At 40.6% G+C, this 15,768-nt stretch overlaps 1 protein-coding gene across 5 annotated transcripts in view; it reads right to left on the minus strand.

Moving 5' to 3' along the window:
• Window positions 1-15,768, minus strand: part of MEIS1 (Meis homeobox 1) — a 203,553-nt gene that overhangs the window by 187,477 nt on the left and 308 nt on the right. For 4 of the 5 annotated variants that reach the window (XM_058182239.1, XM_058182230.1, XM_058182264.1 and 1 more), the window contains exons 2-6: window positions 13,864-14,090; window positions 11,874-12,015; window positions 11,266-11,316; window positions 10,496-10,546; window positions 9,005-9,151 (exon numbers count right to left, since the gene is read on the minus strand). In XM_058182239.1, coding sequence (XP_058038222.1) covers window positions 9,005-9,151; window positions 10,496-10,546; window positions 11,266-11,316; window positions 11,874-12,015; window positions 13,864-14,090 — 618 coding nt within the window. Of the gene's footprint in view, window positions 1-9,004; window positions 9,152-10,495; window positions 10,547-11,265; window positions 11,317-11,873; window positions 12,016-12,231; window positions 12,344-13,863; window positions 14,091-15,768 lie in introns of those variants that run through there. The other variant, XM_058182245.1, reaches the window with a different exon arrangement.

A 15,768-nucleotide genomic window follows, 5' to 3' on the forward strand; every position in this document is an offset into this window, starting at 1 on the left:
AATTAGAACAAGTGCAGTGCAGTGTTTTTCTATCACTAATAATATATGGATAATTAGAAAAACTGAAAAAAGAAGAAACACTGATTTGATTTTGCTAGATATAAAGAGAATATGTATCTATTTAAATAAAGCAATATACACAATTAAAATGTTTAAATGGTTATGCTAATGAACAAAGCTAATTAATATAATAAAATATTGTACTGATGTTATCAAAAGTGGAATGATAGAATGGAATGATATGGAATGATAATTTCTGAAATATTAAGATTAGTAGAATAGTGCTGCACGTTCAAGACGTTTGTGATTTCACTTTTAGAAATATATGGATATAAATCTTACAGATTACATATCAACGCAATTAGTTACTTTAAAAAATACAATATTTTGTTTTAACATTCCTGCTGCAATGTTCACTATTGGCAACTGAAGTAACTGAACTATCTCTAGGTGTACGTGGGCATTTATTTAGTGAGAACATGTTTCAAGCATTATTTTGATGAATTCTGTAATTAGGAATTCTATTCCTAAGCATTCTTCTTTGGATATAAGGTTCACAATTTATGTTTCAGTGAATATTTCATTTATTTACACGAAATGTGCTTCCATCTACAGATTAATTTTCAAGGCTTCATATTTCTTAAGATTATGTTTCTTGTGCACTTCAAACAATAGAAATGAGGCAATATTCTAAAGAACAAATCAACCATTGTATTGAATATAATTAATATTATAGACAGGACATGCTCTGGTTGCCTTTTTTCTTCTTCCTTCTCTAACATTTCTGGCATAAGAATTAGAGAGAGCGAGAGCGCACTAATATATGCTAAATGAACTCCACAGAATGCTGTACATACTGCTTTGATCATATACAGTAACAACTTCCATATTTAGTTTTGCTTACAGTCTCATTAAAATTATTCAGAAATATGTATTTTGTGTATGAGATAGGTATCACAAAATCTTACTTTCAGACAATCTCAATATGTCGTAAGGTAGCTCAGTTATCCAACAGATCCCCATTTCAGTCAACAAATAGCAATGATTCCGAATTTGGAAGCCCTCCCACAAAAGACTTAATTTAAAATTACAGTAAATGTTAGCCTCAACTTTAACAAAAAACACATATACAATTTTACTATAATACATATTCCAGTTAGTATGCTTTAGTCATTTCAGACTTTTGATAATTTATATAACATACAAACTGAAAGTTACTATGATTTGTTGGCTTCTTTCTTAAATTAAAACCAATCTCATGCACACCTGAAGAAACTCCAATAACTTAGGGATGTAATCAGTCCTCAAACATTTGTGAATTTCAATTCTAGTGTATGTTCCTAGAAAGTTTGTGAAGAATGTGTTCACACCATTTTTAATTATAACTAACTATATTCACATTTTGTTAAAACATCAATTTTCAGAATTTGATCATTTAAATTTCAAAGCTAAGATTATTGCCTGAAAGTAAGTTCCTAAACGGGCTTATTTAGGCTACAATCTTACATATGCTTGCTTAGAGCAATGAGCATGTCTTCTTTTCAGATAAACTTGTGCACGTTGCAGATATATACTTGATGAATATATTTTACAAGCTATTCAGCTGTTTGGTTAAGTGTTTAGTTTCTTAACTCTGCCATACTCTAAAATGTACACTTTTATCTAGAAGCCTTATTAGCTCCAAGTCCAATCTTCTTAACTGGAGAGTTTAAGTCTGGAACTTCAATCTAAAAATAAGTTTCATCAGACAACTTGCCTTAAGCTGACTGACATCATTATCCCAAACCAAAAGTATAACATGGGAATGTATGTTGTATTGATTTCAGTGAGATGTACATTGAAGCCATGTGTTTATGAGCAGGCTGTAAAGCTCTTTTGTCTTTTCCAGTGACCTGCTACCAAGAGGAAAATTAAATATTATTCCTCCACAGAAGAATGTTTGCGATCTATGTAAAGCTTTTGTGCTTCTGCTTGCTCTGCTTTTTAATTACTGTAACCTATGTATTTCAACTAAATACGAGGATTACTATTATATCTCAAATCCTATAACCCGTCTACGACCATCCACGCATCAAGGTTGCAAACATTTAAGACTCTTAAAAAATGACTGAGACTCTAGTATCAGTTTACTATCCCTTCAACAATTTCCTTGACAGTGGAATCAAATAATGTTGAATTATAGACCTCCTCACAAGAACTCTTATTTCATTTTTTTTATCATTTCTCTGCTAGCCCCTATAGGAATTTGGCTGTTTGCCAGTTTCCATTTATGTTTCTATATACATACTGCATTTGGCTTGCATAGGAAGATTAAATGATGATTCTGTCAAAGATTATTATTTTTATATTTGTTAACATTTATTTTACACAAGAAAAATACTGTTGCCTGAATACATTGAGTATATATGCTCACACATTTTATTTGGATGTGTGCTAGCAATTATTTTATACTGCAGTGTCTTCAAAAAAAACAAAACCTAGTCAATAAAAGCAACTTGCATATACATTATTGAAAGGTAAGTGTCATAATCTTTTACAGCTCACCCAGTGGCACCTGAAAGCTGAGATGAAGCAACTTACAGTGAAGACTCCCTGGGCACTGGTTGAAAGGATAAGAATTACCTATGAAACCAACACCCTCTTCTATGATTTACGGGACCACTTTGTTCTGTTTAGTCTGAGACTGTATATCCACATATACATTTACCTACCAGCAACAAGGAGCAGCTTGATGTTCTTAAATGATTATTTATTCTGATAAACATTTTAAGAACTATGTAGATATTTAACTGATTTGTTGGTGATACAAAGCGGAGCACTTGCAAAGAAAAAAGTGGCACCAAACTTCATTAAACTTAACACCCAATTAAATATGCATTTATTTACATTCACAAATTCAAACTCTAGTTCCTATAAAACAGCTTGTTAATTATAATAAATCAGTTTGTCTCCTGAAGGTATATCAAATGTAGTGATAATCTGTAGAAACTACTATTCTGACACGCTAAAACCTGTAGTTAATTCTGGGAAAGAAACTATTATCATCTACTCTGAACATCCTTCTAGCAGGAAGACTTATATAGAAACATTGTTTAATACTTAGAAGTGATTATTTAAATTATAATACATGGAGTAGCAATAAGTTATAACTTTATCCTTAAAAGGACTTATCCTTCTATGAGGATAAGAAGAATTTTACCATGCTCAAAAAAATTTAATAGGCTTCTCATCTTGGCAGAATGCTACTAATGACCAATTCACAGTGTTTGTTATTGTTTTGTAAACTGTTGCAGTATTTATCTACAGTTTCCCTTCAGGGAAAGTGGAATTTATATGAATGTACAAGCTATCAGAATCACTTTTACTAAAAACAAATCCAAGTGATTTAAAGGAAGCTTGGTTTTTGATCTGCTTAGCATAGTTAATTTACCACAGTTAGAATTATGTAGCACAATCCTATCCATATTTTCACAGAAGTAAATACTAATGCAACAAAATAAGTCAATTCTACAATAGAAGTATTTCAAAATTTCAGCTTAACTGTCAACGATTGCTATGATGGCATAAAATACTGAGAATAAAATACATTAATATCTATTGATAAAAAACGTGTTCTTTTTAAAAATGCAATAAAGTATTTAAATGCTTACTAACCAACTAAATCGTAAATATACAACAAGGATATAAAAGTTGCTATATACAGGCACTGCTTTGATTGCTACATTGTAATTATAAGTATTTTACCAAATATATATTCCAGGTAAACAGATAAATGATAAAAATATAAATTCTGTAAATCTTCCAATTTTTAAAATATGTAATTAAGTGCAATTTAACATCTTGATACTGGTAACGTAAAGTTCATTTCAAAACTGGATAAAGAGTCAACTTACATTAAGGGAAACAACCTACTCACGTATTCACAATATAATCTGTGAGCTAATATTAAAGGCTAATCACTCCTTAGACGTGCAAATGAGGCTCAATTTAATTTGTGCAAGATTTATAATTCTGAGGTATGTTTACTTGTTATGTCAAAATAAGTGAGCTTAAGATGGAACTTAAGTATTGAAGTCAATAGGTTTTGCTTTTAAAATAAATATATTTTGAATGGAGGGGAGGGAGGAGGAAGAGAGCATGGTAGTTTCATAATTGTTGGAAATAAACTGAACAAGTGGATCAAACCCACTTTTCAGCTTTAAATAGCAAGTTCCATACCAGCCCATCTGTTAAATTAAAAGGTGTGCAGTTTTTATTTTGTTCTGGTATATTCCAAAGTTGAACTTCCCATGCTCTGTATTGATACAAGCAATCCGCATACAAGTTGAGGGGAAAAAATTCTTAGAAATTAACTCTCCATCACCATTCTCAATCCTAAATTTTCTAGTCAGCTTTGTACAAAATTTCTATACAAATTGTACAACTATTTTAAGTTGATTTTTTTTTAAAAAAGTATTTATTCTGGAGATAAAAAGTTATTTCCAAAAAAAATATTTTAGGCTCTGAAAGTCAATCTGCTGGGCTAAGACAATTGTTACATTATGGTGATTTCTCACCTCTACCCAAGTCCCATAAATTTCCTTCACTCTCTATAAGCAGATGGCCAGTTCAAGGAGACATGGCAATGATTTTTATTCCCTCTACTAGATTCTGCAGTAAAATATGCCACTGTTACACCTTCTACCTGACATATACCTAACCTCTTCCAGAGCAGCAAGCATTCCCTTTTAAAGTTGCCTGGTTTAATTTAATACATGCGTGCTCTCTCTCTCTCTCACACACACACACACACACACACACACACTAGTTAACTAAAGTGTGCCCATACAATCGTCTTCCTTTCCCAATGTAGAAGTTTCCTTAGAGAAAAGGTCGGGTGTCACTGGGGCTCCCTGCCACCACTGAATAGCAGCAGACCAGTGATACCAGAGTCACAAAGGCCTACTCAAGCCTCAAAGGCAGAGCAAGCCCTGGGCCACTTGCTCTCCCTTATTCCTCCTTTTCCCGCTGGGCGGGTATAGCTGAGAGCAGACACAATTGCTGGCTTCTTTGGTGCCTTTCTTCCCTCTTCGGTGCTTTTCCCATCCCTGCCCACTTGCCCCATTGTCTTCCTTGGACACGCCGTCAGGGCATGACTAAACCTCAGCGGGAGGCCAAGGGAAGCACAGGGTGACCTCTGCCTGCCTCCAAGCTCTGTTGCTTACACTCTTCTCTCTCTCCCCCCACACACACCCCCACACCCCAAGGAGCAAAAAACCTTCTTCAGCCAGCCAGCCAGCCAGCCAGCCCCCCCCAAAAAAAACCCCAAAAAACGATGCCCTTCCTTCATCCCTAACTTGGTCACGACCCGCCCTCAAAACACCAAACGCTGTTCGCCATTTCGCAGGCCTCCGGGCACCTTTCCCGGGACACCCCGAGCGTGGAACTGAGGAGGCTGAGAACAGAGGACCGAAGGAGGGATAGCGGGGGTGGGGTGGTGGTGCACTGGGGACGACCTAAGCGCTTTCCCCCGGAGGCTCTGTTAGGCCCGCAAGCCCGCCTTTTTTTTTCTGCGCGGCCGCGGGAGCCTCTCGGTTGCCAACCAAACAGCCGTCTGATTTTTCCGTCTCCCCGAGGTAAATCTCTGAGCTCGCGGCCTGCTTTTCTGGGACGGGAGCTATGCACACATATATACCCTGCCACAGCTATAGGCGAGGCGAGCGTGGTGTTGGGCCACTCCACTCGCTCTAATTGGGGGAAACGTGTTAATTTATGAAGGCCTGGAGGAGAGGAAGGCTTCAGAAAACTGCTTTTCAGGACAAGGCTGCCCGCTCAGGCAGGGCATCTATGTCGGCTCCCTCGCAACCTCTTGCTGGAAGTGATTCCAGGCCCTGCGCCCTGAGCGTCGCTTTCGGTCTTCGGCTGTCATTGAGGGATTCAGACGGCCGCTCCTTTCGTTGTTTCCCGCCACCTAGTTCCCCCACCAAAGCCCTGTCGCCTTCCGCCATCTTTTCCTTCGAACGCCTTTCTCCACCTGCGCTTTAGGAAGGCCAAAGAACTACTCCAAGCAAGCAAGAAGTGGATTCTCCAACCCCAGTTTAGTCTTAAAGCCCGGCCGGCGTTCGCTTCTTCAGAAAGGGCCGTGAGCACCGTTGAGCAGAAGGGGGCGCCAGCCAGCGCAGAACCCGGGATCGGTTGTCCAGCTCTCTGAGGTTGCCTTTGGCTGGAGGCTTGGCTAGATGGGCGGCCAGCCCGTCTTTGCCTTCGCCGACAGAAAAAAACGAGGATTCACATTTCTTTTTCTCCCGCCAAACCCATGCCTGGCTCTCTTTTGTTCCCGGGAGGCTACTAAGGCTCTGCCTGCAATAGAGGCAAAGAAAGGTGACCAAACTCTAGAGACTTTAAGGATGAATTGGCTAACGAGCCCGGGCGGTTCGCAGAATAGCGAAGGGAGGCTTGTAGCACCATTTTTAAGTAACCCCTTTTATTCAAATGCCTACGTTTTGGTTTGGGCTCTTCGTTTTTATTTTATTTTATTTATTTTTGCCACCATACGTAGATTAACCGGGTCCTGGTCCTACAGTAAAGGGACCTGCCATCCACAGGCCAGCCTAAAAACAGACTAGGCGACCTGCTTATAAACTGGTTGGGCCACATTCGTAACAAAGAAAAGGGGGAAACTTCGGTTTCCCGGGGGAGGGGGGTGAGAAGAGAAAGGGCGTCTTTTGGGGAAAGGAGATCAAGCCTTGCAGGGGTATCTCCGAGAAACGCGCCGTAGCCTTCGCAACACAGGCTGAGAAATGGGCAAACTACCAGGCGGCGCAAGCGCAGTACATTAAGCACGGGGCCAAGGGATACTTGTAGCTTCTCCGCCGGTTTCGGAGTGGTCTGCCAGGCGAAAGGCAAGGAACCTTCCCCAAGGTGGGTTGGAGGTTTAAAAAAAAAGGAAGGAAGAAATATTCAGCCACCCATTAACTTCTCTGCTTGAAGAGACCAAAAAAAAAAAAAAAAGGGACAATTCGGAGATGGCCCATTAAAGCTCAGATGAGCCGCTATAAACAAATATCGGAAGGTTTTTAAAGGGTATCAATACGCATACGTGTGTGCGCGCTCGCATACTTGCCGCGTCTAAACTTCGGGGAAGTTTACCAACCTCTTGACAATGTAGAGAATGAAAGAGAGGTGCGGGTGAGAAGGAATTGAAGGGGGTAAATCAAGCCCCCGGTTTCTTTCCTTGAGCACAACAACAACAACAACAAAACTCCCATATTTTGCTTCCGCTTTAACAAAATAATGATTCATTGGGAAAATGGGGCATAAATCTTCATTTTGGACGCAATTAAAGTGTTGATTTCATTCATGCCCCTAAGCGGTTCTTGTAATTTGCTCAAATAGCTTTATGTACCAAGCACTCTGAAGCTTTTAGAAACCTATTTTCTCGTTAGACTTGTTGGATTACAATTTTGATGCCACAACAGCCCTCGTCAACTACAGCCCGCGTTTTCAGCAATATCTAACGGGGCCGCACGAGACCCCCCACCAAACTGCAGCCACCCTCCTTCCAAGGTCTAAAAAGTCAGCAGAGACCACTGCCGGCCCACCCATGTACACATGCAGGGAATGAGATCCTGACAAGCAAAATTACAACCGACTTACAAATCTTCCATTGCTCATTGAATACTTTTCAAAAACGGGCATTTTGTCCAAGAGCTTCATAAAAATCTAGAGGCTGCGATCAACACGTTGCTTCATCTTCTGTACCATCCCCAGGAACGGACACCAGTCACCAAAAAGCGGGAGCAGCAGATGAGCACCTTGAACCGAACTGAGGCATAAAATTGCCTTAATCAAGTCAACATTCTGACCAATGCCTTCTCAAAACAAGAGCTCTGCCTGCTTTGATTTCCCGCAAAACCAAATAAAAAGTCTGTCTAGAGCTAACAGTCCAATGGCTTTCAGAAGTCTCCAACATAACAGATCATAAAGAAGGAAGAAAGTTGGGGGGAGGGGGGTTGGAATCTGTTTCTTTTCAAAGGAAGCAGTAATTGCAACTAAACCACCGGCATTGCCCATTATTGTCACCTTCCACAACGCACTCCAGGACAAAGGCCAATCATTGTAGTGTTAAGGAGCATTGATTACTTAATATCACTTCTCTGTTTTTAAACCAAAATGATACTTTTGTTTTCCTTTCAAAATAAAACACACCTTATTCCAGCGAGACAAGAGTTCAGGCATGAGCGCGGGAAGCCAGGTGAGGTTGGACGGTAAAGACGTGCCCCCCCCATCCCCGCATAGATTGCGCAGGGCCTACTCTTAAGACTATTCAGATACCCCAACTAAGGGGGCAACTAAAGATGCAAAGATGACACAGAAGCAACTGCAACATCATTCTTTCCCTCACTATCTCTTGCTGCTTCTCCTGATTTTATTATTTCTTTTTCTGCTACATCCAATAAAGCCCAATGCCCTTTCAGCAGGCAATCTTCCTACAAAGCAATGCTCACTGAGGTCTAAAAGCGTTCGGCCAAGGAAAACTGACAAGACAGGCTAATGAACCGTAGAGACAGGAAGAAAATAGCCAACGTTTGCTAGATTTCAAACCTTCTCTTGTCTTCTTTCCCCAGACCACCAATCTCGGATTTGACTCTTCCTCTCTCTTCCTCCCCCCACCTTTCCCACCCATTTCTAGCATCTCTTTACCCGGAAGCCCCCACGATTCAGAAGTAGAGCCTTCTATTGTCATTAAAAAAGAGAGTAAATAAAATAAAGACAAAAATTAAAAGCGACAAGGAGCAGGTCAAGTTTGAAGGCAATGCTTTTACAAGCTCATTCCGCCAGGTCGAATCCCGGAGCAAGACTTAATGAAGTAATAATAGCCACATTATTCAAAAATTTTCATTTCGATGGAAATTTATCCAAAAGGGACTTAATCATATGCAAATAATAAAAGGGGGCGTAGTGACCCGGCAAACGATCTGCATACAGATTTGCACAGCAACTGCAAAGCTGGAGATGACCATACCTGATCTGTTAGGTTTGCTGATCTCGTTATGTCTTCGCTGTCTGATTTTGATCCGCCTTCTCTATCGTCTATCACCAAATCGATTGGCATTTTCCCTTTCAAACAGCTAATGTACCGGTGGCAGAAATTGTCACACAATTCGTGTACCTGCATTATGACAAAGGTAACAACACCAAAATATAATCAAGGGCATGTTAAGTGAAATTGACAAGAGCAATCAATTCCCCTCCCCCTCGCCTGACATCAAAAGTTCTAAATAGCGGGAAACAGACTGCAATTATCTCCCCCCCCCAGCATTCAGAATTAAGAACAACTTTCTTTTTCTGGCAAAATAGAGATATCCCAGAAAATTGACAGTGACAAGATGATTCACAGCCTACAACATATTCAACACCCGTGTTAAATTCATCTGCTCTCGGAGCTGTGACTATTAGTGAGGTAGCCTGCATGGATGACATTTAAGGTAAACTGTTTAATTTTACCCCGTTATAGCATCACAAGCCTTTTCCCAAGGAGTCTGTGGACACAAGAGGACACAAAGGATCCCTTGCTCCAATTGTACAAAAACTTGAATGCTCTAAAAGTACATGAATCCACGACTTTACATTCTGAGCGGCTGTAATGTTTTTTCCACTGCAAACAGGCCCATATTAACCATTTATTGCAAAGCACAAGCAGGCTATTTCCTACCGTGGGGGGGATGTGTAAAATGGCCCAATTCACCTCCCATCCCTTTTCCTTATTGCATGTATGTATGTATGTATGTATGTATGTATGTATGTATGTATGTATGTATGTATATGTATGTGTGTATATATATACACACACATTTAAGGGTAGAAACAATATTCCAGGAGGCCCTGAAATGTTTCTAGTCCAATCCTATTTTGAAACGCACTTGGGTTCCATTGTATTAGTATTATTATTAGAACACATTAGTAGTAGTATTATTAGAACACATATTCAGATTGATCTGATGACTGCCTTCTTGGGAAAAGGAAGGAGTAGCCCCCACAAAAGAAACAAGAAACTGACACATCTAGCAACTCTGGCTTGTTTCTGCAAAATGTTGCAGGACAAACTGTGCCCTGTGTGTGACCCTGCAGATGGCTCTTTAAAAGAAAAAGGGGAAAGGGGGGGGGAGGGAGAACCCTGAAAAACTAACTGAAAACTAAACTAAAGTACTAAACTAAAGAAATAGCTATCCTATGGAAAGAAGCACAAGCCAAAAGGCAAGCATCCTTCTAAAATATTATCCAATGCATTTGTGCAAAGGTAGTAAAAAAAAAAAAAGATACAAGGCCAGGGCGTTAGTGATCCAGATTTTTAGTGGCTGAAATTGTAATTAAACTGCAGTGAGAAATGGATGCCATGATTGGTTTTGACACTAATTACCAAAAGGAAAGACATTTATAGAAATTCTGCTGTAGCTTCAACTTTATGAAATATTATTAGGTAGGGAGTGAGGAAAAGAAAAAGAGAGAGAGTTACCTTCTCTAATTCCAACAGATGAAACCTTAATACTTGTATGGCTTGGATCATCTGTAAAAATACAAAACAATGTAAGTCTCTGTCCCTGATTTTAGGGCTTCTCCAATACTTCTCTTCCTGTTTACTATCCAGGAGTCACTGTATGTACGTTCTTGTATATGCAGACATATGCCTTGTTGTGTGTGAATATTTTGATTTATTACAGCAACACTAAAACTTAAAAGCCCTCTTTCTGCAGACTGTTTAACAAAAAGAAAGCTCCGATTTTTACTTTTGACCGCTCTTGCAATGAATTGGCCAAATTACACGGATCATAAATATTTCTTTAGCAAGCGGTAATGTAGATAGTAATATTGCTGGTCCAGTAGAGCCAAGCAAATTTAGGAAGAAGGCTGAAGAGAATAAGTTTCCATTGCAAAAGACTAATTTAATTTTTTTTCAGAGTCAATTTGACTCGAGATCTTTATCTCAAACTGCCATTATTCCAGGACTACCCACCGGTCTCTAACGCAAAGATACCTCGAGATTTGCATAATCGCAGTTAAGGTAAAATGAGGCAAACGTCTCGGACACTCCACCCAACTTCGCTTTTGGATTGTGCTCCTGAAATGTGGTTGCCTGGACCTCAAAAAGTCCCAGCTTGTGGTTTTTGTTTTTGTTTTTTACTTTAATATCCACCACCCGCATCTGAGAGGAAAAAGTGGGGGAAGCTTGCCTCTTAAGAAAACAGGGAAAACACATACGTCGGGGAGACGTATCTGAACTCTTACCAAGTTATCCAGTTCGGGGTTAGAGGAAAATAAGGGTTTTTCTGCTCGTATCTAGACACAGGGTAGAAAAGTCCGGGGCGAAGGAATTTTAAAAAAAAGAAGAAAGAAAAAGCAGTTTGAGAGACCAAGACAATTCGGTTATATTGCGTCGTTACCCTTGCTACGTTACATCGCACCCCCTCCCCATACAACCACCCCACAAACCCACCCCCCAAAAAGCTAGGCTTAGCCGAAAGACTCCAGCAAAGGTGCCCAGCGCGCTTGCTAAGCCTGCCGGACAGCTGTCTGCTGCGCCTCTGTCCCCATGCACCAGCAGCGACCCAGAAGCTGGCAGTTTTCTTGGGAAAGTGGCCAGAAGGGCGGAGGGGGTAATCGAAGTCCTAGGGCGACCCTTCAAGTCAGTATGTGGGCCGGAGGGCTGCCCTCTCTTCCGGAGAGGAGAGGGGGAGAGCCGGAGCAAGAGGGAATCGAGGGGCTGCGAGGAATGAAGGCAAGGCGACCAGGGCTAGGGGGAGGCGGGCGAACCGTCCTCGTTCTTCCCGAGAGAGTCTCCCAGGCCCAGGGGAAGCGCACCATGGATCAGGGGCCCCTAGGATCGGGTTGCTGACCTGTTTCGCGAACACTGCTATATCTTCGTTGAAAGATTCGGAAGAACAAACGTCGCCTCCCGCTACCCCGGGCTCCCGGGGCGTGCACGTCGCGAGTTCACATTTCTCAAAAATCAGTGCTAAGAGTGGGAAGAGGGGATGTCTGAAATGGGGGGGAAAAAAAGGGTAAGAGTCACCAAAGCAGAGACCCCGGTGAGCCGCGCGGGGTCCAGGAGGCCGGGCTTCGGGCAAAAGCCTGGTCTCCGTCGGGGAGAAGACCCCCCCCCTCCACTTCCCGCAAGTGAACTTTCCAGCCCCGCACACTCCAACGCGCCTAGCCCGGCACAGCCCGCTCTCCCTCCTCTGTAGAACCAGAAACCTGGATCCGAGCCCTGGTACCCAGTCTGGGTTGCCCATCTGAAAGCTGGTCAGAGGACCTGAGCAGCGTTAGCTAAGACTATTAACCAAATGGATTTAGCAGCCATTTTGAATCCACTTCCCGCCCCCCCTCCAGCTTCGCCCCCCCCTCCACATGCACTTTAATTCTGGGATGGGGAATGAGAAATTAGCCTTGGGATTTATTGTAATTGTTTTCAGGGGGAGCGGGTTAAAGAAAGGTACTTGGGTAAGCTAAATTGTCAAAGTTTCCCCATGGGGTGGGGGGGGGAGGGGGAGACAGAGAAATAAAGGTTCCCTGAAAGGAATTTGAACTGTTTATATGTGGATCACCAGCTCTTCCTCCCAGTTGGGTGTGGAGATTATGCTTTTCCTTCATAAACTCAGTAACGTAATGTGAATTTATTATTGGATGGAGCATGTGAAGGTCCACTGCGGAACTAGTGACTTTTCGCATTTTAAACTTTATTTTTAACGTGTCCATAATGACGTGTTAATAATACACTAAGTAAACATCATGCTCCTTTCATCTGCAAGTTTCCCATTCCCCTTCCCTTCTAACCTCTTTGGGGCTGCAGAACTGCAAGTAATCTAAACGCAAAGGGGTAAAGTATGGTAGTTAAATATGCAGCGTTTCTTCAGATTCCCGCAAATAGCAAAAGGCAAATTCACCCGAAGTTATACTGGAGAAATAACTTAAGCTGCACACTTTTTTAAAAAAATTTTTTTTTAAAAAAAATCCCACATCAGAGAAGCTCCAAGCCTTATCCAAACTCAATTTGGGGAAGGGGGTTTTGGAGGAATTGTGCAATTAGTCCTGAAGATCTCCTTTTAAATTTGAATTTAAAGGAAGCTGTCAAGTTGTTCTTTAAAAAGTCTTAGTATAGGAAGAAGGGGAAAAACGTATTTTATTTCTGTATAAATGTAATGAATACATGAATGCATATTTCTTAATACTTCGTAAAAATACCTACTTTCAGAGAAACTTCTATTTTTATTTATTTTATTTTCTACCATAAAGTCTGTCTTTCTTTCTCTTTCCTTTTTTCTTTCTTTTTCTTTCTTTTTCTTTCTTTTCTTTCTTTCTCTTTTCTTACTTTCTCTCTCTCATTCGCTCTCTCCACTTTTCATACGACTTTACAGCTTATTGCAAAAAGTTATAGCCAAAACAACCAAAAGGACACTTTCAATTCTGCCTTCAACGTATTGAAGTTGCTAAAAAAATAAATAAATGGGGAGAAGGGTCTTTTTTTCTGCACAATACTTCCCAGATCTTAGGGGGAGGGGAGGCAGTCTAAATTTTGCAAAGTGACACATGTATTTTTCTTTCCAAAACAATTAATTTCTTTGAATGGGGGGAATTTTTATTTGAGGTCCAACAGAGGTTAGCAAGAGCAGAGCACCACAGTAAAGGAATCCCACCGAGGCACATTCACCCCCCATTCTACAGCTTTCCTAGTTTGAGTCTAGGCTCTGCGGTGGGCAATGAGCTCCATTTGGCCCTGATCACTGGGTAGGTAAGGGTGGTGGGGAAAAAAAGAAGGGGAAAAAAAAAAGAACCAGGGAGGAAGCAGCACATTTTCCGGAGAATAAAACTGATGCTAGCTGTACCTACCCATAAATTGCATCTTTATCTCTCTTTAAAGCGTCATTGACAGAGGAACCCATGCTGGGGGGCATGGCGTTGGTGTGAGCTGTGTGCGGGTATTGATGGGAGTGAAGCGGAGGACCATGGTTCAGGTGGTGGACAGGCTGCATGGATCTGGCGGCATGGGGGTCCCCATACATGGTGCTCGGAATGCCCACTCCATCCATCCCACCGTAATGGGGTAAATCGTCGTACTGCATAATAAACAGGAGGGAAAAGGGGGGAAAAAAAGGGTCAAAAAGAAGGCCGACTCCGAAGTGCAGTTTATGCAGGGGAGGGGAGAAAAGAGGAAGCAACTTTGTGTGCCAAGGAGTTGAGTTGGGAAGAATGACTTATAAGTTAGGGGAGATGGCACCAAATCCCACAACAGGAAAAGGCCTGGCTTTAACTGTGAGGGTTTTCACTCCCCCATTATTATTATTATTATTATTATTATTATTATTATTATTATTATTATTATTATTATTATTATTATTATTATTATTATTGCCAATTAATTTTCCAGTAGGCCATCACAAGTATGCCCTTTCTGGGGTCCTGCCACAACAATCTTATGGAAAGGAAAAAGTTAACAGACGGATGGTAGACTGGCTGCTTTGGAGTCCAATACATCATAAATGCATGCTGAAAAGCTGCCTCATTCAGTAGGCTTCCCCAGCAGTTAAGTTAAAATGAGGACACCTATTATTAACACGTGCATTAAGATAGTCCTTCTTTATTTTTAAGAGATTTCCCTGTGGGCATCAGTTGTGCATGCAAGCAGCCCCAAGTGGAGAAGACCTTCTCTGATGTTGCAAAGACACTCGTAAGGTACGGTGCACAAAAATAGAAAGCTCCATTTAGAATGGCTCTCAGGGAAATTTCTCGGAGATTATTTCCTTTCTAGTCTTTTGGGGGAAAGGATAAGAAAAGTAAAGTTAGTTTGGGGGTTTGTTTGGGGGGAGATTTTTGTATAATTAATAAACAGAATAGTTGGAAAGCAGTCCTTCTGTTTTCAATTTAATTTTCCTATTGTTGAGAAGTCACATGCACAAATATCAGACTTCAAATATATTTGGGACAGTTCTAAGGCTTCTATTTTCTTGAAGAAGAGCCAGTGTGTTCTCTTTTACGTACTATATAGTACTGTCTCTATTCTAAAGTTTCATCTGCTGACTGGATTTGCTTCTGCTGCGGGCAACTAAACTTAAAATACTTTTCCTCCTTAGTAGAAGAAGCCGAATGTTAGAATTCCTCAGGTGAAAGGATGTGTCTGGTGGGGTCAGGAATATCACACGTTCCCATTTCAATTTCTTAAGGACAAATATAAGTAAAGCTCTTGACACTACTTGAGCTGTAAAACTAAATGCAAGATAAACAATCGGGTAACTTTATGGAGGATAGGTTGACAAAACAGTGCCACCGAATGTATTTAAAAGTTGCATTGCCTTCTATATACATTTTTTGGCTCAACTGTTCTTCAAAAAATCTCAGTTGTTTTGTAGTTCAGGAAACTTCATTCTGGTGAAGTTTCATATCAAAGAAGTAAATAATAAATTCTAGCTCTAGGTACACGTGTGTATAATTTTGTCTCTTGCCCTAATTGTGGGAACAACATCTTAACTATGGTCCATGGACTTCTCTAAATAAATCCCCAGCACATATGTAAACTTACAATAGTTTAAAAAGTTATTTATTATTTGTGAAGATATTATTAGCATATCTGAAAAGGCCAAAGACAAATTTAGAATCCCTAAACTGAAAGCAATATTAAAAGGACGTAAGTTCTGTTTCAAGGCTGCGTTTAGGCAGCGTTTCTTTCCACTAAATCACCAAGTGATATGAATTAACAGGACCAAGGAATTCTGAATATACATCTATCTTTAAGGAAAA

This window comes from Ahaetulla prasina, chromosome 1 (genome assembly GCF_028640845.1).
Source record: "Ahaetulla prasina isolate Xishuangbanna chromosome 1, ASM2864084v1, whole genome shotgun sequence".
Classification (NCBI taxonomy): Eukaryota; Metazoa; Chordata; class Lepidosauria; order Squamata; family Colubridae; genus Ahaetulla; species Ahaetulla prasina.